The 24,390-nt window shown below is 47.8% G+C and overlaps 11 protein-coding genes across 11 annotated transcripts; 6 read left to right on the top strand and 5 right to left on the bottom strand.

Annotated features, from left to right (window-relative positions):
• Positions 1–2,801: 2,801 nt before the first annotated feature.
• GGS22DRAFT_195790 (uncharacterized protein) lies at positions 2,802–6,013 on the top strand (the record flags this gene model as incomplete). The annotated part of the gene is made up of 3 exons (XM_047965722.1): positions 2,802–2,898; positions 3,117–5,397; positions 5,453–6,013. 3 exons carry the CDS (start codon positions 2,802–2,804, stop codon positions 5,808–5,810), a joined length of 2,736 nt encoding a protein of 911 aa, XP_047816380.1. The 3' UTR covers positions 5,811–6,013.
• A 1,240-nt stretch (positions 6,014–7,253) lies between these two features.
• Positions 7,254–7,830, bottom strand: GGS22DRAFT_191135 (putative 60S ribosomal protein L26-1; the record flags this gene model as incomplete). Its single annotated transcript, XM_047965077.1, has 3 exons — positions 7,254–7,535; positions 7,598–7,710; positions 7,812–7,830. The coding sequence occupies 3 exons, from the start codon at positions 7,828–7,830 to the stop codon at positions 7,254–7,256; spliced, it is 414 nt and encodes a 137-aa protein (XP_047816379.1).
• Positions 7,831–8,102: 272 nt separating this feature from the next.
• On the top strand, positions 8,103–9,228 carry GGS22DRAFT_169709 (DUF1783-domain-containing protein; the record flags this gene model as incomplete). Its single annotated transcript, XM_047962359.1, has 2 exons — positions 8,103–8,361; positions 8,430–9,228. Coding segments are annotated over exons 1-2 (617 nt in total), but the record flags the coding sequence as incomplete, so codon positions are not given.
• Positions 9,229–10,478, bottom strand: GGS22DRAFT_169708 (translation protein). The gene has a single exon (XM_047962358.1). It carries the CDS (start codon positions 10,323–10,325, stop codon positions 9,264–9,266), a length of 1,062 nt encoding a protein of 353 aa, XP_047816377.1. The 5' UTR covers positions 10,326–10,478; the 3' UTR covers positions 9,229–9,263.
• A 238-nt stretch (positions 10,479–10,716) lies between these two features.
• Positions 10,717–11,708, top strand: GGS22DRAFT_195786 (DUF814-domain-containing protein; the record flags this gene model as incomplete). The annotated part of the gene is made up of 4 exons (XM_047965721.1): positions 10,717–10,789; positions 10,858–10,897; positions 11,024–11,420; positions 11,483–11,708. 4 exons carry the CDS (start codon positions 10,717–10,719, stop codon positions 11,627–11,629), a joined length of 657 nt encoding a protein of 218 aa, XP_047816376.1. The 3' UTR covers positions 11,630–11,708.
• GGS22DRAFT_46085 (PITH domain-containing protein) lies at positions 11,625–12,704 on the bottom strand. Its single transcript, XM_047967137.1, has 2 exons — positions 12,340–12,704; positions 11,625–12,202 (listed from the first exon to the last, which is right to left on the bottom strand). Exons 1-2 carry the CDS (start codon positions 12,600–12,602, stop codon positions 11,788–11,790), a joined length of 678 nt encoding a protein of 225 aa, XP_047816375.1. The 5' UTR covers positions 12,603–12,704; the 3' UTR covers positions 11,625–11,787.
• Positions 12,705–12,950: 246 nt separating this feature from the next.
• On the bottom strand, positions 12,951–16,397 carry GGS22DRAFT_169701 (uncharacterized protein). Its single transcript, XM_047962357.1, has 3 exons — positions 16,096–16,397; positions 14,070–16,044; positions 12,951–14,015 (listed from the first exon to the last, which is right to left on the bottom strand). The coding sequence occupies exons 1-3, from the start codon at positions 16,217–16,219 to the stop codon at positions 13,103–13,105; spliced, it is 3,012 nt and encodes a 1,003-aa protein (XP_047816374.1). The 5' UTR covers positions 16,220–16,397; the 3' UTR covers positions 12,951–13,102.
• A 221-nt stretch (positions 16,398–16,618) lies between these two features.
• GGS22DRAFT_169697 (chromosome segregation protein Spc25-domain-containing protein) lies at positions 16,619–17,896 on the top strand. The gene is made up of 2 exons (XM_047962356.1): positions 16,619–16,997; positions 17,084–17,896. Exons 1-2 carry the CDS (start codon positions 16,766–16,768, stop codon positions 17,629–17,631), a joined length of 780 nt encoding a protein of 259 aa, XP_047816373.1. The 5' UTR covers positions 16,619–16,765; the 3' UTR covers positions 17,632–17,896.
• Positions 17,897–17,912: 16 nt separating this feature from the next.
• On the top strand, positions 17,913–18,651 carry GGS22DRAFT_169696 (mitotic-spindle organizing gamma-tubulin ring associated-domain-containing protein). Its single transcript, XM_047962355.1, has 3 exons — positions 17,913–18,214; positions 18,304–18,381; positions 18,453–18,651. Exons 1-3 carry the CDS (start codon positions 18,110–18,112, stop codon positions 18,516–18,518), a joined length of 249 nt encoding a protein of 82 aa, XP_047816372.1. The 5' UTR covers positions 17,913–18,109; the 3' UTR covers positions 18,519–18,651.
• GGS22DRAFT_169695 (zf-CHY-domain-containing protein) lies at positions 18,652–21,275 on the bottom strand. The gene is made up of 2 exons (XM_047962354.1): positions 19,869–21,275; positions 18,652–19,816 (listed from the first exon to the last, which is right to left on the bottom strand). The coding sequence occupies exons 1-2, from the start codon at positions 21,012–21,014 to the stop codon at positions 18,959–18,961; spliced, it is 2,004 nt and encodes a 667-aa protein (XP_047816371.1). The 5' UTR covers positions 21,015–21,275; the 3' UTR covers positions 18,652–18,958.
• Positions 21,276–21,613: 338 nt separating this feature from the next.
• On the top strand, positions 21,614–22,124 carry GGS22DRAFT_169693 (uncharacterized protein). Its single transcript, XM_047962353.1, has one exon. It carries the CDS (start codon positions 21,801–21,803, stop codon positions 22,101–22,103), a length of 303 nt encoding a protein of 100 aa, XP_047816370.1. The 5' UTR covers positions 21,614–21,800; the 3' UTR covers positions 22,104–22,124.
• Positions 22,125–24,390: the final 2,266 nt, after the last annotated feature.

Genomic DNA, 24,390 nt, shown 5'->3' with positions numbered 1-24,390 from the left:
ACGCCCTTCTTGCGACAATTCTTTTGCGAGAAGAATTGCCACCGAATATCCCGTTAGACGACCATACCCTTCGTCACATATCGCTATCATCAACGCTCAAGATAGAGAATATACTTACATATTCAAGTCTACATATTACATATCAAGAAACACGATGGCTTTCTACTCGAGTTATGGGTCATCTAAACCTAATGAGAATATCCAACCAGTGGACAACGCTAAGGAAGTAGACGGTTGTCTAGAGTACAAGCCCCAACCACCACCTCAACCAGAACCGCCAACCCCGAACCCGCCCAGTCCTGATAACCGAATAGTCCTATATACGTGATGAGTATCTCAATATCCTCATTCGAGGGGCATTTTGTCATAAGCCCCTTGAAGCCCGGTAACCTCGAAAATGGCATAGGTAAGGCGCTTAAAGCTTCCCAACATTCTAGGCCATATCATACGCACATGTCACCTAATGATCGTTAGTTAACCTTAATGGGATTTGGTATATGCATGGCATAAGTGCAAGCCTGGAGTAAATCACGCCGGACCCAACTTCTATTGCTTTTGCTATTAGCTCCCTCCGAGGTTCTTGGCGCTGTCGCTCTCCTAGGACGCGATTCGCGGCATGTCTTATCGAACGTTCGTTTCTAGGACGTCTTCTGGGCTGATTGCCTAAGACAGTTGTGTCACGAGCAGCATCTTTCCTATCTATTAATCTGGCGTTTATATGTTATCACTCGCAAGGGGGTACTGTTGCTTTTTTTCTCCGGCTTCATACGATATTTTTATTACTACTAAGCATTCGTCGGGTTGAAAATTCAGTTCATTCATACATGTATATCTATCTATCTCACGATATTATAAAATCTCCCCTCTTTCCCGCAATTCTTTCAAGATTATATCGCGTGCGCAACGCACTCGGTTTATAACCTAGCTACTAGGTACGTAGGGGGCACAAATATATTCTAGGCGTTAAGGATTATATCATGAATCCTGTTATAATATATTATCTGAAGCTTGAGAAAGTCGAGTGCGGGGCCACTCTCGTCTTCAATAGGAGAGAAGGGCCGGTTTGGTATATTTTTCTACTACGTTTGTTGCGAACAGCAGCCATGTTAATTGCCTTTTCTTCCGCCTTGGTGTTATCCCCAAGTTTCATGATTTTATGAAGAAATCTCCTAGATTAATCAAAACAAATCTCATTAGAAATCTTGTGCATAATATATATATATATATATATATATATGCCGCTTGTTCAGGTATGCGGTGCCTATCTACGCATAATAGTTGACTCCATATTTAGGTAGTCTTGGGGCATCACGGCAATTCTCTGTAGCTGTCTATCTTGCGATTTATCTATGGATATCTTCTAGTTACCTACCTATGCAAGGTGGGTGTGTACGGGTGTATAGGTATAGAGCAAATAACCACTTGATTCCGATTTCGTGTTCCTCACCCTGAAGTGTGCCCCTTTAAACCATCCATGGATGTCTGTTATATCGGCTAGGGGCCGGTCGTTATGATATGGATTTAGACGCACAGCTCTATATTGATATGGTTGTACTTGCCTCTAGTGTGCTATCTGATTGTTCCGAAAGGCTGTAGCTGTGTGTGCATAGAGACCTTTGTTCAGTGCCTATCAAGTCTACTTGGTCAATGTAACATTTTGATGGTGTTATTTTTACTTAATTGGAGTGTATGTAGTAGGAACTACAGAAAATAGAAAGCAATTGCCAATGTTGTGATGTCGTAATTGATGGTATTGTAGTGAATGTTGATTCTAGGAAGGTACGTCTCGTGATGTTTGCCCTCAGATAATTTCCTATATAACATGACCTGCACGAGGAAGTGACGACGTTCTACCCTTTTTCTCTCCCAAGCCTTCCTATTGTTCTTCTAATTTTCGTTCTACACCTAATTTTTAATTCATCCCCGACTTGAAAAAATTCAGACTCGCCATCACTCAGCTCACGTTAACGCTCCAGAATAGCCTTCACAGATCTGGCCCGAAAGATCTTGCATGCCTACTACTTGCTTGATTGCTCACGTCTCTCACTCATTTGGCATTTTTGGTGTGTGAGTACAGTCTCCAATTCTCGCTGGCATCTCGTCTCGTCTATTCCCAACCGTCTTCCTACAACGATGCCCCGATCTCGACCACCATCAACCTCACGATCGAATATACAATCAATCATAACAAAGCACACCCTACAAACATGCCGAATCTCTTGTTTCGCTCTTCAAGGGCCACCGATAATTCCTACCAGCCCAGATATATTCCCTTCCAGTCGGCCATCTCCATTTTCCCAGAAACTCTCCCTTCCACATCTTTCTTCCATACGTGCCACCCAACTTCCGACTTCATATCACCTCCCTCTTTTATCATTTATTATTTCATTGTTATCATTGTTAACCTGTATTGACTATTAAATGTAGGCTATCTGAATTTGGGGCCTTTCCGCATTATTACAGGTATGTTTTATCCTACTGTTCCCTCTCATAATCCTCGTTATTTCTCCATTTATTCCGAGTATACTGTGGCGTGACTTATGACCTATACTGGAGAGTAACGCCTCACAACATGTAAAGCATGTATATTTGTCGAGTAACAACTCCTTAGCTACATTACCTATCTTGGGCCTCGCCGGATGAGGTGCAAATGTAACTAACACGGCTTGTGTACAGATCGCGGCTTTACCTCTTGTCTGAGACCTTGCCTCGTTCACTGAAGCCTCGATTTCGAATATCCCCCTACGAGTACTGCCCTTATTAGAGCTGCTCACTTCGCCTACGCTCGTTTCGATTACTTGATGGATCCCCGTGTTTATAGTAGAGAAGAGCTACTCAAGCTCAGAGAAGAGTTTCCCCGCAAGATTCTGAACAAGCTCCAATCGAGCAACGCGGCTGGTAAGCATGTCTATATTTCTTCTCTGCATTGTTGTTCCGGTTCCTACCCTACATTTATCTTTATATAGCTCTGCTATATTGTTTGTAAAAATTTCTTCCCTAATTCAACCAAACCCCTCGCCCACCTTCAGATATAATCTATTTTATGCGCCTTTATTATTTACAAAGGCTCTACACATTTCAATTTTGATAAAATATTGTTCTGACGAGCGTAATAGATCTAGCCAAAAATACAGCTGGTGGCAATATGTCGTCTACCAAGGATCGATGCCTCAAGAAGGCCAACGAGGAGATCACTTCGTCGGCGGAGAGTGACGAGGTCATCTTCCAAGGCAAGAAGTCGCGTCAACTCAACCAGTGGCAGTACCGAGGCCGCACTGGTTCTGAAGTTACTTCCACCGAACCAGTATCTGCTCCGGTAGGTCTCGGTGCCCAACAGAGCGAAGGATTTCAACGCTTTTTCAAAGCAGTTGTATCCCCTACTCATGTTAGAGTAACCGCTGGCGGTAGAATTGTTCCCAACACCCGTGGATCTGTATCCCCTACAGCAAAATGGGACAAGGAACGTTCAACAGTTGTTGGACAAGATTCTGTGGAGGCATCTAAGGACGAGAAGCATGGTTCTAGTAACGGGATTGGTACCAGTTTCCCTCATCCTCATCCTTTAATTTCGCCACCCCTCACTGGCCATCCGCCTTTCTTCCATCACATGGGCTTACCCATGCCTCTATACCCCTTCCCTCACGGATTTCCGATGGCCTACGGTATCCCCCCTCATGGTGCAGCTTGGGCAGGTAGACAGCCTATGCCTCCCCAGAGCCAACGAGATGCTGAGGACGCAGAGAAGACTCTGAAGACCCAAGACGGCGCCGGCGATAAGAAGCCGAGGCCGGCACCGATCAAGATTGCACCTCGAAGTGAGACAGAGGCCAACCGACCATTCTATCACAACGGAAATGTGATCTACCCCCCACCCTATGGACCAGGCCAAGGTCCCGTACCCATGATGTTCACGAGCCCTTACTTCCCACAGGGCATGGGAGGACATCCAGCTTTTGCTAGCGCTCATGCGGCTTCTATGGGCCAGCCATCTCCTGCGACGCCCATGTTTAGTCCTATCGCCTCGCCAGCAGTGGGTGGTCTCTTCGGTAGCGGTAACGCCTTTTTACAGCCGTCTTCCGCGCTTGTTCCTGGTTTTAATTCGCACATCACGTCAATTCGACCAAGCGAGATCACTAGGCGTCAGCTTGAATCACTGCGAAATTCTCTTAAGTACTACAAGGATCAGCAGCAGTTCAATAAGCACCAGATAGATGAGAAGTGGGTCGCAAATGAAGTGCAAAAGCTTGAGAAGAGCGTGAAAGAGTTTGAGTACAACTACGATATGCAGTCTAGGTTCGAGGTGATGTATTACCCACAACCTGCATCGCGCTCGGGACGCTCAAGCGCTAGGAGCCGCAGAGGACGTAACACGTCCCGAAATAGCTCGGCTAGTGTTCGTGACCGTGGTCATGGATCGGCGCACTTGCCTTATGAGCGAGGCAGTTCGATGTCAAGTAACAAGAGAAGGAACCGACATGCTATTGGCATCAACTCTAACATAGGAATGGCGTCTCCGTTGGATAAGGATGAGTTTTTAGAGGAACTCATCAAGGAGAAGGTTGCCGCCATAGAAAAGGCTGAGGCCATGGAAAAGGGTGAGCAGACGAAGAACGCTGGATTGCGTGGCAATGCCTCCGTAGCATCCAAGCCGAAGTCTGGACTGAAGCCTGATTACAGACCTCAGTCTGAAGGCCCTGGATCTCAGGCTGAATTTTCGGCCATTGGTATCTCGCCGTTTGATCGACGAGGTAATTGGAATGGCACATGCACTCCTGGAATGACTTCGAACAATGGCGTTCTCTCGGAGAATACTCAGCTGTCGCCCATGAGCCTTGTTCCGGGCAGCTATTCTCAGCCATATCTCGTTGGGACGCTGCCACAAGGAATGAGCCCACACAGCGCTCGTGCTAATGATTATGTCTACTCACGAGAGTTGACTGAAGGAGAAAAACAAGCACGAAACAGCTATTGGGGTCAATTCCAGAGTGCTGGAGTCGGCCTGCCGAAGTTCGATGGGAAGGACTTTTATCCGCCGTCGCCGGTGAAGGCTAATGGAGCATCAGCTCAACCTATTCTCCGACAACCATTACCAACGGGTAGCCTGTTCTCGGAGCTCGATCCGTTTCATCCTAGCCGTGACCTCCAAGGTACGCGCACGAAAGAGACAGGCCATAGAGTGAGCAAAGCTATCCCAATTGTGGCCCCAAAAGATGCCACTCAAGGTGAATCGAAGACAGCAAGACCTTTCCTATCGGCGCGACAGGACGAAGATCATGCTCAGGATCTTTCCAAATGGATGAGAGGCATGGAAATTTCATCGTCAACCAAGTCAGCCGAGGAATCTGCTCCTAAGATGAAGCAGGGCAAGCTTGGTCGCCAAGCCATCGAGAGATCTAGGTATTTACCAAAGCAGATATAAGTAAAAGAGTGTGTAGAGACTGACATTTTATAGTAGCAGATCTGGCAACGAACTCTGGCAGACCATGCTGAAAAGGGGATCGACCAGCGGGGCTGCACTCCCAAGTACAGTTTCGTCGACGACGGCTACGGGGTATTTGCCCCAGTATCATGGACATGCCGCAGCATCTCTTGGTCCGACAATCTCTAACGCGAACGGGTCCACAACCCAGGTTTCGCCCGAAGGAAGCAAGACAGCAGACCGCGCCAGCTCTCACTTATCTGCGGAGAAAGTGGGTGAGAACCGTCGCCCGAGCGAGACACGCTCGGAGGAGTACGATCCGCTGAAGGATATTCAGGAGCGCATGCTCCGTGACGCTGAGCGACGTGGAGTTATTGGCTCAGACTGGTGATAACTCAACAGTCATACTTGCCTTTGCCAACTTCACGGCGGCAGAAGAAGAACAGCTCTATAAGTAATAATCTTGTTAGAGTCATGACAGTATGGTTAGGTTTATCTCTTTCAGAAATCGGCTGATTGTATGAATAAGGATTCAAGTTAGCCGAGTAGTGTTTATTTTTCTTCTTGTCTCGACCAGAGACACCTTTTTTTTAACAACCATGCTAGTCCAACCTAGTCATTGCTTTTTCTTCGCTACTACCCTGCGTCGATGATGGACTGCAACGATGTTGGCTGGTGGCGGAGGCGAATGTGTTGGGCTGCTACCGTTTAGGACCGAGTTTATTGTACGATACTATAATTCTTTTGTCTTCTTGAAATTGTGACGAGGGAAAGAAGTTTGTGATACGTTAAGTGGTCTATTTGTTTTCCTACCTTTCTATTCTATGCCTGTGTCATAATATGGTCTCGACCTCAATACACCTATGATTCGGGCTAATAACAACTTCTCTTCTGTGACTCGAATGATTAATATCAATTGCAGAATACAACGGCGAGATAAGCAAGTAAACACGTTAAGAGAAGTAAGTATATCCTGTATACTGGAGCTTTTCTTTTATTATTATGGTTTTTTTTTAAAAAAAATATGTATTTCTAACGCGAGGAAATGTACCTCACCATCAAACTCCCAACCTCATGGATGAACATCTAACGGTTGGCAGTCTGCAGGCGAGGGGGCGAAGAATGGGGTGATTCATATATATCCCCTACGCTTGCTTTTCTTTTCGCCAGTCGTATACCTCGAAAACCAATGGGTTGAAGTTGACGCGGAGATATCCTGGCGGATCACATACATAGATTTCTTGTCTTTATCTTACAAGGCCGTGTATATGATAGGTATGGAATGATGATGGATTACGTACGGAGAATTAGTGACTTACCTTGGTATTGACAGGATATCTGCCCGAGTATAATATCATATGTGAGTAGGGAAGTCTTGTCTATCTTCCCTAGTACCTGAGCAGGTACGTGTGGAAGGCAGATTGGGGTGTTCCTAGATCCAAATGTGAGTTTGTTCGACGGTTGCAATATCACAACACATCACCACACACAGAGAGCTATGGTACGGAGCAAGACTTCGGGAAGAACCTCCCATGGAACATTTCACAGAGTGAAAAGGCCATTGTGTGCATGCAATTGTTTTTTCATTCGGTGTGTCGCCGCATCTATATGCTGATTCATCGAGTCATCATGCAAGCAAATACCGAACCGTCATGTCCCTCGATGATGCCGGGGAATTTTTACCCTCCCCCGTTAGACGCCATATTCCGTAATTCCCGTCACGGGCCTCGAGGATTCGTGAAGTTTCTACCAACGGGTATCTTTCCCCCTTCACCAGGTTGAAGAAAAGGTGGGAGTTGGGGCTAAGGTGCTATGATGTGTTTCGATCCCGAGCTTATTTGGCGGCGGCCTTGCCCTTGGTTCGGAGCTCGCGGCCGACCTTGATGCGCTCTAGGATGCTCTCGCGGTCCTTGTCGAGCTTCAGCTTGGTGATGACAACCTTGCTGGGGTGGATGCCGAGAGGGACGGACTGGCCGGAGGCCTTCTCGCGGGTGACGCGCTCGACGTGGATCACGTACTTGAGACGGTACACGGAGGTGACCTTGCCCTCGCGGCCCTTGTTGGTGCCTCGGACGATGGAGACTTCGTCGTCCTTTCGGATGGGGATGCTGCGGACCTGTTGGACGGTTTATGTTAGAAATGTTTCTGAGGGGGCGATTGAGATAGGGTAGAGCTTACGTTGTACTTCTCGCGCAGCTCCTTGCTGAGGGGTGCGCTCATGATGACGCGGCGCTCGCCGGATCCGGCGCTGAAGTGCGCCTTTCTCGACTTTCGTCGCGAGCTGGCGATACCTATTCAGACAGAGTTCGTTAGTATCGTGTGGTTTAATTGAAGTCGAATTGAACTAGAATAATCGATTCTAGACACAATCCAGTGCGATGCATGAGCTTACCTGAGTTAACCTTCGTCATCTTGTCGGTGGGCGTTGGGTGTTGTCGGATAAAAATCGAAGACGAGGGATTGTTGGAAGTTTGGCGGATCACGATTCTAGGAAGTAAGAAAATCAAAGGAAATGAAATTGGTGGGTTGGAAATTTTGATGTTGCCCTAACTCATAGGGGTCGGACTAGCCTCGTCTAATTGAATTTCGATTAGATAAGAAATGTGGCTTGTGCTTTCATGTGGCTCGTCATGTCCCACTTCGAGCCTTATTCCGCCCCGCCCGGGACCAATGTACGTAGGTACCGACATGGTATGATTCTTAGGTGGGATGTGAAGCTCTTCGGAAATATTTCCACGTCAAAAGCGAAAGATCTTGGAAAACTCCAAGGTCGATCAACATTAAAATGTGGTCTAGATTAGTGCGCCGGAGGGCGCTCTTTTCGTTAAGAAACCAGTATACATCTACAGCTAGGAATCAAATCCAAAGGCGGACGTTAGTCTCAGCACCTAAACCTGGCGATGGCCCTCTGATGGAGAGACGTCCAGACCGGGAACTCCCAAGTCCGTCCCCTCCAAGATCTATACCTTTGATATCTAGGTCATAAGCCTCTAACATGAGCTTACAACAGATATCCAAACCTTCAACTGGGCGCGCACCCTCCCCGCTTTCGTTCTCATCATCGCCGCCTCCAGCGTCGCCATCTTCAACTACCAAAAACTATCCAGCCCCGTCGTAGCCTCGACCCTATACGCGCTGCGCACGAACCAGAAGGCGCGCGATTACCTAGGCGATGAGATCTACTTCAAGCACCAGATCCCGTGGATATCGGGAGAGATGAACCAGCTGCGGGGCCGCATCGACGTCAGTTTCCCCGTGAAGGGCACCCGCGCCACCGCCATCATGCGCTTCACGAGCGCGCGACCCTCGGCCCGCGGGCTCTTCGAGACGACTGAGTGGAGCCTCATGACGCCCGATGGTACGAAGATCGATTTGTTGGATGGGGATGATCCGTTCAGGGCCATTGCGGCGTTCCCGATGGATGAGGATGAGCGCGAGGAGACGACGAGGGGGTTTAGACAGCAGCTTAAGTGAATGTGATGGATCTTTGTGGTTATTGAGATTTACTTTCGCTGGCTGGGTTCGTATCCCTCACTTGAATTCCGTAGAGGTGGAGGAGGGATATCTTACACAGATGCTAAAAGCATGAGCACGTCCTAGTGGACCTAGGTAGTTAGCTAGATATGGGCGAATTGCTGGGAACTCGACTCAATTCTGATATCTGGCTTTGATATCATGACATAACATGTACTATCTTCAGAGTCCAGACCTGAAGTTAAGAAAAGGAAAGACGGGACACTTGACGCGGAGCAGATAATCTGCCACGGGCTTCAGTATTCGTCGAGAGGATACTTGTTGTGTACAACACTGCATATAGTACAAAATGTATATACTACTTCTACAGCTACAACATACGCGCCATAGCCATCGCATCCGCTATCCTGCCCTCCTTCCTCATCGTCTTGAGCTCCGCATGCGCCTCACGCGCAGATTGCAGTCTCGCCTCATGATCCGGGTTCCGCTCCAACAGCAACCTCCGCGCCTTCGCAATGAACGTCTCCGGCGGCGGGGGCTTCTTAATAGCATCCGCGATCTTGACAATGCAGCCCTTAGGCCCCGCCACATGTCCATTGATAACCACGATTCCCATTTCGTTATCCACCTTCAGCACCTCCAAGTTCTGAATCGTAACCCTCTCATTCCCCATACGCCCCGGCATCTTCTTGCCGGGATGCACTCGCGAACCACCGCCCTGACTAGGTCCCGTCGTACCAATCGTCCTGTGATTCTTCGAATTACCGTGACTCGCCTCCTGGCCCGCAAACCCATGCTTCTTCATACCACCCGCAAACCCGAACCCACGGCTGTTACTCCGCGCATCCACATACTGCCCGACCTTAAACCAATCCGGCTGCAACTGCACACCAACCGGTAACAGTCCATCCTCACCCCTGACCTTAAACTCCGCAACATGTCGCTTCGGAGCCACCCCTTTCGCCTCATAGTACCCCAGCTGCGGAGCCGTCACGTTTCCCGGCTCTTTCTGGCCGCAGCCGAGCTGCACGGCCCAATACCCGTTCTTGGCCCGCGTCTTCGCGGCCATGACTTGTACTTGGTCCATCTGCAGGATCGTGCACGGCATCCGCATCCCCTTCGCGCTGTACATAGCCGACACGCCCTTCTTCACAGCCAACACCCCCGTTCGTAACGGTGTTGATTGCGCCGTCCGCGCCAACGCCGCCGCGGGGCCCGTGGTGGGAGCGGGGAGACCTGCGGATGGCTGGTTGAATCGCTTGGGCTTCGTTCGTAGGTTCTGCGTTGACCAACCGTACTTGACACCGCGGCGGGCTGTGCGTGGGAGGAGCTTGTGTTGCGTGGTGATGAGGACTCGCGGGTTGCTGAGGAGGAGGGAGGGCGAGGTTCTGCTGAGGGCGGCTGCCCAGCGGGCTGGCTGGTGGGATGCCATTGTCGCTGGGAGCCGAGTTGCGAGGGCCCAATTCGGTTGTAAAATTCAGGTTCTGTTTTTATTCCGTATCGTGCGTGTATCTATAGGCCTACAAAGGCCAATCGCTAGTTTCGAGTGCGGTTTAGGGATGCGGAAGATTAATCGAGAGCTTCGATTCTAGTGTTGAAAAATTGGGGTGGGTCCCACGCACTTTTCGGGAGATTTACGGCGGGAGGGGTACGTACCGTCGGTGGATCTGAGCTAGAGCCCCGATATGGACTGGACCTGACATGTCCGGGTTGGGGAAAGAACTTCGCGATTGCTCAAAGCCTATCATATTTCGTCCATTTATAAACTCTTTTTCAAACAATTTGGGTTGATTGGGTTTCATTCCTTCTATATCATCGTGAAGATGGTTTATTACTTCAAATCGTCGGTTGTGGACCCGTCGGCGTTCGTCTACGTTGGTAAAGACAAATTTGAGAGTGGGTGATCTCTCAATTCCTCGTATAAGTTAGCCTTTGTCTAACCAAATGCTAACAACTTTGTGAAGATGAGGAGTTGATTAAGTACGGCTGGGAGGAAGATGTTTGGTAAGCATCATCTCATAAAAACTTTGCCTGGGCGGATATATATTCATATTATCTCATTAGGGTATGAAAACTCCTCGATTTGTTAAGCTACAATCTTTAGAAAAGTTCATGAGTCTCATGCGACAGGGGTTCCCACAAGCAGTTTCACGTAGACAAACTATCAAGCGCACATATCTACCTCAGACTCAATGAGGGCGACACATGGGACAACATACCACAGGATCTCCTCACGGATCTCGCACAGTTAACCAAGGCCAACTCCATCGAGGGCAACAAGAAGGATAACATCACCGTCATTTATACGCCCTGGTCTAACCTCAAGAAAGATGGAAGTATGGCTGTCGGACAAGTGAGCTTCAAGGACCAACGCAAGGTCAAGAAGATCCTAGTGCCTGCGCGAGAGAACGTCATCATCAACCGCCTCAATAAAACCAAGATTGAACAACACCCCGATCTTCAGCAGGAGAGGGAAGATCACCGCAGAGAGTTGAGAAAGAGAGATCAAGCCACACAACTACAACGGGTAAGATCCACACCTTTTTGCTTTATAGTAAGGTACTGTTAGATTAACAACGAGGATTTTAGCGGAAGGAAGAGGCAAAGGTATTGAAGGAGAGACAGGAGAAGAAGTGGCAGAAGGATCACGCCTACGATGATCTCTTCACGGAGGAAAATATGGAGGCGTCAAGTAACCAGAACCGGTCCGCGGACTGGGAGGAAGACTTCATGTGACAACATGAACTGCCATATGAGAAAACAATACAAGACCTCGCGATGACATGTCGATGCCAATAGGCCCTGCTAGCCGAACTGAAATGTCTACTTGATAACCCCGTTTTGACCACACCTACCCATTTACTTAAACCTTCCTTCGTTACCTACCGAAACCCTTAAGACCCTCGCTTCATAACATCGCCCATGCGATGCACATCCGCTCCCTTCACCGCGTGATCATTCGGGTTCGGCGCCGCCTCGTACAATATCTGCGACGGCGCCCGCCCGAGCTGCATCCACTCGCCCTTGAACCCGATATAACTAATCCTCGTAGTTTCTTCATCGCCATCCCCGAAGTTGTCTTCGAAAAATAGCGATAGATGCCGTACCTTGCTGAACAGCGCGCGACGCACGGGCAACTCTTGCACGTCAGAGGTCTGGGATAGCTCTAGGATTTGGGTTGGCGGGAGCTCCTCCGCGGTACCGAAGTCCATGTCGTCGCGGTTGATGAAGAGTTTGAGATTGCGTGGCGCGCTGAGTGATGGGGATGTGCGGAGGAGGATGGAATGTAGTTTGACTTGCCCCGTGAACCTATATGGGATGGGGTGGTGAGATGAGTGATATTTCATAACATATATAGAGTATAGAAACAGGCGTAGATATAGATACAAATACGCTTTCAAATAAAATAGAATATGAATATAGCTATAAAATGAAAGAGCACTTACGGGACTGTCATAAGGATCTGCTCATCCGCATCGCTCTCGAGTTCAGGCTCCGGCTCTAAACGTTCAGCCCACGTCTTCTTTAGTACAGCTTTTCCAGAGTCTTGTTCTGCCTCGTTCATGGTGACGACCCCGTCGAAGTTGATATGTTGAAATAAGCTGAACTGTAGAGCTGGTGTGATGTCATCTGTATGGTCATGTTCGTGTTCGTGATGGTGGTCATGGCCATGGCCACCATGGTCATCGTGCTCATCACGACAAGACATCTTAAACCCTTACGAGGAACAGGAAGATGGGAAATGAAATGGAAATGAAACTCTTCTTTGAAGGAAACCTCGAGTTGAAATAAAGATTTTGTTTCTTGTTGGGATGAAGAGAAGTTGGTTGATCGGGTAATTGCATATGTTAGCTGAAATGTTAGATGAAATGCGGGCAGCTGCGATGAAATCATCCACTAAAATAAATTCAGCTTCACTGAAGCTTCAAACACAATCTCGGGAAGCAGCAAACGCGATTATTAGACGTGAACTTAAAATTAATCTCTATACTAAAAGCTTCTGATTGTTCTTGACCAGGTAGGATTCCAAATCGATTGCTATAATGTTGAAAATTTTGTTGATTGAGATTGTGACTAGATACATAGAATATATCGTATTGCTCCGATATGAACTCTCTTAGAATACCCTGACTTCCTTCCATAACCAACACATAACTTCACCCAGGACAAGATTAGATTTTAAGCCCAAGAGTCTCCGTTTGCTCACAATCAAAACCCAGCCACTCGCTTTTTCGCTTTCTTCTTCGGTCTCTCCTCTCTCCGACCGAATATTCCAGTCATCGGCTGAGACATGGTGTGTGACGGACCTGATCTGATAGGCTGACTTGAAAAGCCCCCGGTGGGTTGGCTGAACTGGCTTGAGAAGCGGGTATTCGGCGCTGGCTGAGTTGCGGGAAGACTTGGACCTTGATCCTTGTGTATCTGGAGGAGTGTTTCGGCTCTTCGTCGTTTCCGACTTTCGCGGGCTAGTTTCTTCGCCCGCCTTTGCATGCCGGGATTCTCCTCTTGATCGAGGTTGAGATCAAATACATAATCATCAAGACTAGCGCCGACTTGCCATTTATCTAGAAGTGCGGTGCTTTTCGTGGGTACAAATCTACCAGTTCCCGTATATGACCTTAGAAGTGTCATAGCCGGGTCCTCTTCCGGGGAGATTTCCGGTTTCGACTCCGTTGAACTTGTGGTAGATACCTCGGATTGGGATCTAGCTACACTTACAGCACGGCTTCCTTGCTGGCTATCGATGGCCATATTGTCTAGATCATGGGCAAGAGTTTGTTGAGATTCGTTCAAATCCATTTGATGACCTACTGGGCGATGCACCAACCCAAAGAGAGACAAATAAATATCACAGGCTATTTGTCGAATCACCGTTGATCGCGCTTCTGAGATCCAGCCATGTGTTTCATCATCGAAATTTGCACCCGCCATTGCGATGACGAGCGCAGAGTGCAGATCATCTAGTGAACTTGATGGTTTGATAGTTTGAATATGTGGTTGATCAAGTGCCAATAGCACGACCTCTGAGTTGATGCGTCCGAGACGTTCTATTTCGAGCCTCCAATCGGAAGCTGCAAGACTCATATCATTAGGCAGTTTCAAGTTCTCAATCATCTGGAAGCTATGAATACGGTTAGTTCTGAAGGTATTGAAATGTATGGGCGATTTAGCTTACATGGTAGTGGCCGGCATATTTCCATCTTCGATAGCCCGCTGAGTGGCAATATGAACATCATCAAATGGATTATAACCAAATTCTTCATCTCCAACAGGTGGTTCCTGATATCCCCTGGCCTCGTTTAAGAATACACGGAGGAATTCGTAGAAAACCCCAACATGTCTTCGTGTTACTGTCCACCGAGAGACACATGGGGTAATGGTTGAATGGTATTCGCCTTCATTGTCATCTCCAATGACGCCGTTTTGAACCACGAAGCGTGCGGATATTTGTTTTAACGCCCTCTTCCTTTGCCTAGATTGATCTTGCGTTCGAGTCACTTTGTAGTCCGGACGATTTATCTGGTCAATGGACAACGAAAAGGTGGACACGCAGAGCGAAGAGACAAGGCACATATCTCTTGTCAAGACGGCAAGCTGGTAAAATTGTATCTGCTGTGTGGCAAAACTACGTGCAAACTGCGTTGGCACTTTCGAAGGCTTCAAGGCGACCGGTATAGGATGAACACATATTGCCAGGGGAGCTGTTTCTGGGGGTGTACGCTGGAAAGCATCTAACACAACGGTTTCGCTATGGTAAGCAACCCTCGAAGGATCGCTTTTCATCATAGTAACACAGAAAAGATCGATCCGAGCATTGCTGTTCGAGGAGATGTAGATTAGGGATGTGGCTTGTCCAGGCAATGTAGCTCCGGGCGCGACGGTGAGCTTCAAGCTTGCGTCAAAGCCATCTCTCAAGTGGGATACCGCCAGTACGATACTCCACTGTTTTTGATCTTGCCCCCAATCTTGCCCCGGGGCCGAACAGGCTCTGACAACAAATAATTTCGAAGATGTCAGTACAAAGAAGTATTGAGAGTCTCGTGGGTTTGGATGCACGTCCAAAATGCAATCTCTACTCCTTTCCGCAATGAATGATAAGTCGGGTAAAGCTGAATTGTTCGCAAGGTCAAATAGTCTAACGAGTTTTGTGTTGCACAAAAGCAATGTAGATGATCGCACAAGTTGTGGAAATGAGCCTGGTGTTTCGGGGTTATCCGCATCCTCCTCCAAGCTCAACTCTTGGGACTCTCCTGATGGGCAGCCAACCCAGAACATTTTATGCCATTGCGGCTCTCCGGTGCCTTTCAACGGGGGGCACCCCAAAATACCCTGCTCAATATGCCCGCATTTGCTTATGCGAACCTTCGGCTTTCTAGACGACCTGATTCTTGTATGAGCAATATCCCAAATGCTCCAAAATCCACATTCGTCAATGAGCCCAAGTTGGGGTGGCTTTGATCTTACACCGGGGTTAAATGAGGCGTCTAGATGTAGACTCCCTCCAGTTTGGTCCTTTGAAAGAAAAAACAACGGATTCGCTGCAATACGGGAGATTTTGCCCCCACGATCGTACGCAGAAACCGTCGCAGCCAATCGATATTCTGGCTGGAAAACTTGTGTGCCGGTATCTCTCTGGACGATTATCCAGCGTGTCGGATCGTACCTCTTCGAGTCGACCACACTTTTTAAACGGCGGATAGATCCTGCAAACTCATCTTTAACGAGAATCGATTCGTCCTGCTCTGTTAGGTCTCCAAATCCCAGAGAGACACTACCTTCGCCGTGCCACTGCCATTCCTCTATGCCTGGCTTCGCTAGACGAAGGACGTCGTTTGCTTCGCCTGTGGCAATAGCTACTAGTGGAGCACCAGTGACTACCTGAGGATCACTCGTGTCGGTTAATTCGCCGATTGCGAAGAGGGATGAGCTCCATGGTTGACTGTCGCGAGTTTGTGGCGATGAATTTGAAGATACTAATTCATCGTGGATATATTCATTCCCTAGGCGGGCCTCGGGATTTGATTTCAAAAGCCATTTCTGCTGTTTCCTGCTTGTATGCCAGTTACTAGCCGATGAGCTTGGAGATTGTAAACTAGCGCTAGCAGTTGGTCGCCATATCTTATGAAGACCAAGTTCCTTGAACACAGGGGCTTCGCATGATGTTAGTGGATTTATAATTACTAGGGAGTATAGGTACACACTTCTTTGGGTGAAGTTCCTCGTGGATTGCCATCCGCGATCCTCCGCCTTAGTCAACCCATAAGGTAAATGTGAAAGGCGTCCTGCGAGTCCGATAGTCGATTCGGTGATTTGACGGTCAGTCATTCGGAGAGCCGGGCTCGATAAATATCGTTTCAAATGCTAACCGTCGTTGACCGTACATAGCGGTGGCTTAAAGAGCCAATCTACGCGATCCAAAATTGAGTATCAAAGTATGCGACCGGTGTCGCTTTAGCAAAATATTTCGAGGTGTTTATCGAGTCACGAAGCCATTTGGAAGAGTTAAAAAAGAAGAAAAATCGCAAGAATTAAGTTGCTAACTTGCTTGAATGGGAAATAATTGGACCTTTAAGGTTGGTCTTGCGTCTTATCTTATCGTGGAAAACGCCCCGTAACTTCCAACTCTATCATTTTCGTGCTACGCGTTGTACAAAAATGTGATAGCAGAGGAAGTATTTATAGTGGATCGGACCCACAAGGCTAATGGCGCTCGGCAACCAAAATAAACATTTACACGAATTGGGATTGAGATTTACATCCTCCATTACTCACTCACAAGCCTAAAAAGTTGTCGCAACACCGATTTTACCATCACCTACCGAAGGGCACAATACGTACGCATAATCGAGCTCGATAATAAACCAATCCAAAATGGCATCCACGTTTGAATCCTCCCTGTCGTCGAGCCTTAGCGGCCGACAAACGCTATCGACGGCCGCTCCATCTATGGCCGATTCGCTCCCCAGCATCAACTTCGGGTTCGACGAGCTGCGCGATCGCATGGCGAAGTTCAGCGCAAGATTCGATACCTTCATCGAGCAAGGGCGCAAGCGCGTCCTTGAAGAGCGCAACCAATTCAGAATGAACATCGCCGAGTTACAAGGTACGTTCTACCTATCTCTACCTCTACTACCTTCACCAATACTAGAACGTCCACAGAGCATAACTAACAATGCATCCGCTCAACAGAGGACCAGCGCATGAAGAAGAAGGACATGGAGATTCTACAACACAAGACAAGCACGCACCAGCAAATGATCTCGAAAGAATCCGCCGAGACGCAAGAAATGCAAGCAGCAATCGCCTCTCTCAGCACGCAGCGGGACAAGAACAAAGCCACGCGCGACGCCCTCCAACAACAGATCGCGGAGACGCAAAAAGAAATCGACGCGCGGCTCGCAGCGCAGCGCGCGCACGCGCAGTACGTGGAGTCGCAGAGCCGGTTCAACGTACCCGAGCTGGACTTCTGGATGCAGAACCTGTGTCTGAAGATCGAGGGCGCGGGGCAGACCGACCGCCTGAAGTTCGTGTACACGCACATCGACGAGAAGAACTGGGAGCGCGAGGCTTGGTTCGAGCTGAGCACTAGTTCCAGGGATTACGATGTCAGGCATTGCAGGCCGAAGGTCGAGAAGGAGAAGATTGAGCGTGTGCTGGAGAGGACGAATGAGACGCGAGATTTGGCGGTGCTGTTGAAGGGGATGAGGGAGTTGTTTGTGGAGGCTATGAAGGGGTGAGGGGGGTAGATAGAAGTATGAGGTATAGATGAGAGACGTCGTGATGTGATATGATGCGTGGGATGGGAGGAAAGGGGGTGTTTGGTATAGGCGTTCGGGGTCTGATTTGGCTGTTGCTTGATGGGTTATGGCTAATTGAATTAGGATGTGCCTGAAGCAGCACTAAGGGCTTTCCTCATTTTCTATAAAGCAGTATCTATCTTATAAACGTAAACGTTTTACAATATCAATAATCGTGTATTGTTGAAAAGCATGTTCATTAAAGCCGTATACATATTCGTTCGCCTCGAGACAGTTGCGACCGGGTTTGATAACGCTGGAAGTCACCGCTAATTTTCAACCCCGCGGCCCCACGCGTCTCCCTTCACTTACAACTTCCATCACCGCGTAAATTGTTCGCATAACTTCGATACTTATCTCAATTGCTTGCTGCACATTTACTTACCCTTAATCCAATAGCGAATATCAACTCGTAATCATGCCGCCGCCGCCACCACCAGCCGGTGTCGTTAGAGACGATAACGAGAAGCAACAAGCTGCCCAGCAGGCTGTTGATATCCTACACGAGATATCCACCATCCTCGTAAGTCTCCAGTCCCTTCCACCCAACTCCAATTATCACCTAAAAAGCATAAGCCGAATACTTTTGAAATGCTTATTCATGAATGACAGAACTGCCATCTCGACCGTCGCACACTATCAATCTGCATCTCGATGATTGAGAATGGCGTAAACCCGGAGGCACTCGCGGTAAGTCCGGGTCTCAAAGACGCCATAAAATCAGTTAGCGTTGCAAGAATTGAAAGCTAATCTCTGCATAGAACGTCGTCCAATTTCTGCGTAAGGAAGCACAAAAGGCCGAGTTTGCCCAGGAGACCGGTCGATGAGATGTGTTCTGTTATAGAAGAGCAGCATTGCCCTTGGGCATCATGCATGGCCCGGTGAGGCACGGTGTCTGGAGTTTTACGTACCTAGTTTTGGCTCATCAAGCAGCCTGGTCAAATTGATGCGAAATGCAGTATTGCTATAAGCCATGATGGCGTTGTATATAATACGGAATAATGCCATGCTTTTAGTTGTCTGTATGCAAAGTATACAAAGTTCATCAACATTCTCCCAGAGTTCGTAGGCGCCGGGGCGTGTTGAGACATAATGCCCCTCTATAACCAATATGCCAATTTCATGTCAGCCGCTCTGTACTGTGTTGCCAACCATTTGCCTAAACCCCACTGGTATTTCCTTTGCGATGCACTCAATGCTGAACCTGAACGCCTTCCCTATATCGATCATAAGCCAACCCACCCCCATTCTATTTCATTCAATGCGCTTAGCGATGGCCAAGCAGCTCGAAGTCGTCTACGTCGTCATCATCTCCTTCCTCTTCCTCTTCCGAAGACGACACAGACTCGTCGTCTGAGGCTTCTGCGTCGTCGTCCTCCTCCTCGTTAGACGCAATGCTACGAGGGACCCTACTCCAAAACCCTAACAAATCTTCCCTGTCTTCATCCTCAGTCTCCATGATGGAATAGCCTGCTGGGGGATTCCAAGCGAGTAAATGGGCGGGTGGCGAGACTGAACGTGCAAGCCTATCTGAGAAGTCCACTCCCATAGTAGGCTGATTAATACTTGACCGTGCGACATTAGAGGAGTGACGCCTTCTAATATCACGGGCGCGAGTCCCGTCGCCTGTCTCAGCCGTACTCGGACCTCGTGTGGCTGATAGTTCAGCAACCTGTACTTCCCGTCCTAGTAAGTCGGTTTCGATTGCGTCGTCAGCCATACCAAGTATCTGCAGCTGCGCGGTATTGTATGAAGAGCAAACGCCACATTTCAAACCTAGCCAATGGTATTCAACTGAGCTCTTGGCCGAACAATCGTTGCATAGGACTAATGCTCGCGTGTCTCGAAATTCGGGTGGCATCGGTTGCGTCTGGATGGCCATGTCAAGATTCCGAAACTGTAGTTCCATATTCGCAAGACTCTTATTGCAAATTGGACATTTATAAGCAACTTTCATGTGTTGGTCGAGACATTGACGGTGAATACTATGTCCACACTTCATGAAACACACAGCTTTCGGGGACGTGAACATATAATCGCCGCATATAGGACAGTCGCAGTCGGTAGACCTTTCAATGCACTTATGGTCCTTCTCCTGGCCGATAGCGATACACGTGCAACACGTCTGTTCTAATCAGTCGATGAACATACTGGGAGATCGGGACTAATAGTCTCACCTTGCAATGGAAGAAATCTTTACCAACGCCTCTTCCAATTCTGCAGATGCCACAATCATTGCAATGGTAGACCGGTTTGTCAGGATCATCGTTCCACAATTTGCATATACTACAGTAATATCGCGCCGCCGATGCACCGCAAGATACGCACGCATCACCGGCTCTCTGGGCGGTCCCGCAAAACATGCACAACATATTCTTGGTATCCTTTCTAATTAAGTCGTGATCTTCCACCTTATCGTGGCAGAATCGACATGTGTACCAGCGATTGCACGTAGAGCATTGCAACTTGACGTTTCGTCGGTAATGTTCGCAGCCGAAGGGATGATAATCCAAGTCCTCAGGGTCCTCCGTATCTTCAGCATCCTCTGATAGGTCCCTCGGCGGCGCAAACGTAGGCTGCAGGTCTTTGGGGGTCAAATCGAATTCTTCGCGAGGTTCAGTTTCGTCTAAGATATTCTGCCAGAACTTAAAAGATTCTAAGGGGCCTATGGAACGCCGCTGCTCTAAAGATATAGGGCTGGAGGGTGTGAGAGGGCGATCTATCGGGGCCAACCTCCTTGACTTCGTGTAGTCTTCTGATAATAATTGGTGCATTTGACGGGCTTTGTCCGGTGCTTGGATGTCTTGTGCTTGAATGGCGAATATACGCCTCCGCAATACACCCATCCCATCATCCTCAGGCAATGACTTCCGCCGTATTATTCCCGACGGAGAGATATCCACCGGGGATAACAAATCATTTACCGCCATATTCGAGCTATTTGTAGGCATTGGTATCGATTCATCTTGATTGACGAGGTTTCGAGTGTCGTTTCGAGCATCGTTGGTGCGGATATGTATATCGGAGTTATTTGAGGCAACTCGTCGTATTACATCGGACTGGTCGATTATGTCACTGCGTGGAATTGGATGGACGGAACTCCGTGAGGAAGGAGATGACTGTACACTTCCGTCTACCTCATCGCCCAAATAGGAATCCTCCTCGGTTTCTGAGATAGCATCATCTTGACTTTCTTTAGATTCCCTAATCTTCTCAGGGGCCGAAACAGATTCGGAAGTGGATAAGTTGCCTGATGATCGTGAGAAGCGTCGTGCTTGTCGTATGACCGGGTTGACAAGGAAGTCGGTGACCAGGGACGCCATGGGAAAAAGGAGAGTAAAGACCACGATCGGATACTAAGTATGAAGTCTACTCATTGTTCCTCTCGACTAAGATGTGATTCTTCTCAACACGAACAAGTCAAAAAGTCATAGTCAAAACAAATAAAATGTAACTTGAGTTGTAGAAATAAGATGTTACAAGAGGGATTGATGGGTTCATTTCATTAGTCATAAGATGTCCGGTTTCTGCGGTCTGCGGTGCGGTATGGTTGTATGGATTGTATGGATTGTATGGCTTCGCGTCTGACAATCCAGTCTAACGATTAATTGGATTGAATCAATCAAAAGAACTGGAAGTGACATCAGGTGGATCAAGATCAAGATCGAATAATGTTCCTAGTACAGTCATATCCGTACCCCGCCTAACACCCTTCTAATGCAACTTAATTATTTATTGAATTGGTATATCTACGTATCTGATAGCATCAACTAAGCCTGTCCGGTACACAGCAGTTACAAGGCAAAGCACTAGATGCGCGTTAGTGCGGACAGGCTAGCTTCGGAAGCATAGCGGCTGATAGGACGGAGTCAATATCGTACAACCCTCCTTTTTTAACTTTTGATTTTTCATAACCACTATGGGATGATATAGGAGTAATTATCAAAGCCACCCGGATATTGAGCCAATAGAGCCGCGAGAGCTTCTATTATATGCGTCGAGTGGCTTCCACCTTTCCGGAGTTTATTCGAGTCAGAAGAGCTAGCGGATAATATTGACCACGCCATCATCGAGAGACTCAGAACTTGAAATCCACGCATACCGCAATAATGACTGATATCGAAATTATTCATGCGTACCGGCACTTATGGCGTGGCCTCCTCCATGCCGTCCGGTTCTCATCGCCCGCTCGATATATAGCCCGAGACCGGTTGAGGAAGGCGTTCCGTGAAGAAACCAAAATTGATATGCGAAGCATAAATAGGACAGTGCGCTTCTTAGAGGCGGCTGCTAGAATGCGCGGGCTAGAGCACTTCATTCTAAAAAACATATTGTTAACCGGTTACTATCGATACCATGTTTCCAAGGTACCTTGGAAAATATATGAACAGTCGCTAGGTCGCTCGAAGTAAGTTGTGTCGTCAAAGCTCACCATATTAACAATTAACAAATCCCTAGGAGAGAAAAGGGGCTAGAACAGCACATCCAAGATACAGCCTACAAACACTACGATATGACTATTGCGATGCTTAACAAATCTATGAGTTTGTGCTTGCGATAGAGCAGTCGAATGCTAGAAAGCTACCCATTTGCCGACATCATTACGTCGCCCTTCAAATATTGAGGTTCCACGTATATTCAATTCTATCATATCTCCAACCTTCCCCGCGAATAAATCCGTTCCAGGGATCTACTCGATTGGCTCCTTACTCGGGGTCTGGCTGACGTTGACCTGTCACTTACGCACCTACCACTATGTGGATGCAAGGTCTCCGCGCCAATCTAGAGCCATGACTGTGTCGCATTGGAATAGACACCCTTCACGGTGAATCCCCAGACTCTTCTACAACGTGGACTTCGATCAATTCAATAACGAGGGTCGATGGGTTACATGCAGAAGCTTAAGTGCCCCGAATTTTAAGCAGGGCATGAGTAAGTCCATCAACGGAGGATATGACGAAGAGACAAGCAGCAAAGATTTTGGCTCCAACGCAATAGCTTTCTAGGCTCGACATAGTTGACATTGGAGATTTAGGTTGTTAAACCCATCATCCTTGAGGAGTATATGGAGCTGAATCTTGAGCGGGAGGTTTAGCAGGTTCATCACATTCATCACGTTCGTCAAGGGATGATCGGCTCTCCAACTTTCCAAATACGTCAGCCAACCATCTGTCAGAGGGTTGAACCTGCAGATGTCACTTTACCTGAATGCCTGGCAAAGAAGGCCAGCTTATCAGAGTAAAGGAACAATTTGGGTGGCACTGACCGATCTGCTACATACATGCCTAGGACATTACGGATAGGACAAAGAATAGCACCGATGATGCATAGGGCGTCAAAGGAACAGATACGCCCTCCTTAACTGGATAATCAGTATTTGTCTTCCACCGACTGCCAGAATGGTTCAATTGCCTGGTAATTTTGGATATTTGGGGCAGTCCGTCCGTATATGCGAATCTCGAAGTTTTCAAATATGGATGTGTCTATTACCTACCTCATATCTCCTAGTCAAGATCTTAGACATTTTCGCTCTTTGAGCTAGTGTAGCAATGACGCCACAAAATGGAATGAAAAGCATCTTTCGACATAACTATCTATGATTTGATATGTCTGCCCCTCCCCAAGTACCTTGAGGTTGGACAGGTCTAGACTATCAGACTATGTGGCAAGTTGCAGTAGACATTGGACGTAGCTGCGTAGTTCATACATTCCGTTGCTCATTGGCAAAACCGACAAGACTGGCAAATGCTTAACCTGCCGAGACTGTACACGTACATATTATATACTTACATGAAGGTAGCACATGATTTTTGGAGCACTTTGGAGCAGTTTTAGAGTATGTACATGTAATTAGTTAGCAGGCAGACAGGTTAGGTGATGATGATCATGGATCGAATCAATTATGGGGTTTTAGTCTTGAGATACATCCACAGTACATAAATACGCCAATACTTTATGTGCATCCCCAGCTGTGCAACCTCCCTAATCAAGGGCCTGTTACGGGCTGCTTTGACCACCTAGGACCACTATTTCTAGTTGGTGACTTCAACAACGGTCCATTCTCAGTCCATTTTATCTCTGGATCTGCTCCATTTCCCCTCCTCTAGCCGTCCTTTACCTGGAAGTACCCGGGGTACGTATCCAGATTGTATCCATATGGGTTATGTATGATACCCATATTTCCTTGTATTTCGTGTATTTCTTCCGTAGCGTCTCCCACCACTCCCACCTCTCGCCATTACATAGTACGGGCTCATGGTCCAACCGTTCGAGGTCGTTGTTTCTTCCTGCTAATTCTTGTACGACTACCACGACTACCTGGTAGGTAGTTGCACCAAACTCAGTCTGACCAGTTAACCTTCCCTGTACAGGCTGTACTGCCGTACTCCCCCCTACTAAACCCTAGAACCCCTGCCGCCCGAACAACCTTGTAACCTTGCAACCTTGGAAGCCTTTTTAGAGTTCCTTTTCTACTAAAAGCCAGCCAGCTTTCGATCCTATCTACCACAATCCCAAATCCACAACCCACCACACAAACTTCCCAACTACGTAACTCCCTAGGGTCCAATGTCATTCTTTGTATGCGAGAGCAAACCCCGCAGAAAGGCAGAACTCGGATCAATTCTAAGCATCCTGGAGGTCAATTGGTCCTGTTTGCATTAATTCAACGATTCAACGTTTTAACACAACCATTTGCCA

Source organism: Annulohypoxylon maeteangense, assembly GCF_022496945.1.
Source record: "Annulohypoxylon maeteangense strain CBS 123835 unplaced genomic scaffold GGS22scaffold_15, whole genome shotgun sequence".
Taxonomy (NCBI): Eukaryota; Fungi; Ascomycota; class Sordariomycetes; order Xylariales; family Hypoxylaceae; genus Annulohypoxylon; species Annulohypoxylon maeteangense.
This window is presented reverse-complemented; position numbering and strand designations above follow the sequence as displayed.

Coding starts and splice junctions, on each gene's coding strand:
- GGS22DRAFT_169697 (XM_047962356.1), top strand. CDS start 16,766: ATGGCATCCACGTTTGAATCCTCCCTGTCGTCGAGCCTTAGCGGCCGA. Junction 16,998..17,083: donor GAACATCGCCGAGTTACAAG/GTACGTTCTACC, acceptor TCCGCTCAACAG/AGGACCAGCGCATGAAGAAG.
- GGS22DRAFT_169696 (XM_047962355.1), top strand. CDS start 18,110: ATGCCGCCGCCGCCACCACCAGCCGGTGTCGTTAGAGACGATAACGAG. Junction 18,215..18,303: donor ACGAGATATCCACCATCCTC/GTAAGTCTCCAG, acceptor CATGAATGACAG/AACTGCCATCTCGACCGTCG. Junction 18,382..18,452: donor TAAACCCGGAGGCACTCGCG/GTAAGTCCGGGT, acceptor ATCTCTGCATAG/AACGTCGTCCAATTTCTGCG.
- GGS22DRAFT_169693 (XM_047962353.1), top strand. CDS start 21,801: ATGACTGATATCGAAATTATTCATGCGTACCGGCACTTATGGCGTGGC.
- GGS22DRAFT_169708 (XM_047962358.1), bottom strand. CDS start 10,325: ATGGCATCCCACCAGCCAGCCCGCTGGGCAGCCGCCCTCAGCAGAACC.
- GGS22DRAFT_46085 (XM_047967137.1), bottom strand. CDS start 12,602: ATGTCTTGTCGTGATGAGCACGATGACCATGGTGGCCATGGCCATGAC. Junction 12,203..12,339: donor CAGATCCTTATGACAGTCCC/GTAAGTGCTCTT, acceptor CATCCCATATAG/GTTCACGGGGCAAGTCAAAC.
- GGS22DRAFT_169701 (XM_047962357.1), bottom strand. CDS start 16,219: ATGACTGACCGTCAAATCACCGAATCGACTATCGGACTCGCAGGACGC. Junction 16,045..16,095: donor GAGGAACTTCACCCAAAGAA/GTGTGTACCTAT, acceptor CATCATGCGAAG/CCCCTGTGTTCAAGGAACTT. Junction 14,016..14,069: donor AATATGCCGGCCACTACCAT/GTAAGCTAAATC, acceptor CCGTATTCATAG/CTTCCAGATGATTGAGAACT.
- GGS22DRAFT_169695 (XM_047962354.1), bottom strand. CDS start 21,014: ATGGCGTCCCTGGTCACCGACTTCCTTGTCAACCCGGTCATACGACAA. Junction 19,817..19,868: donor AAGATTTCTTCCATTGCAAG/GTGAGACTATTA, acceptor TGATTAGAACAG/ACGTGTTGCACGTGTATCGC.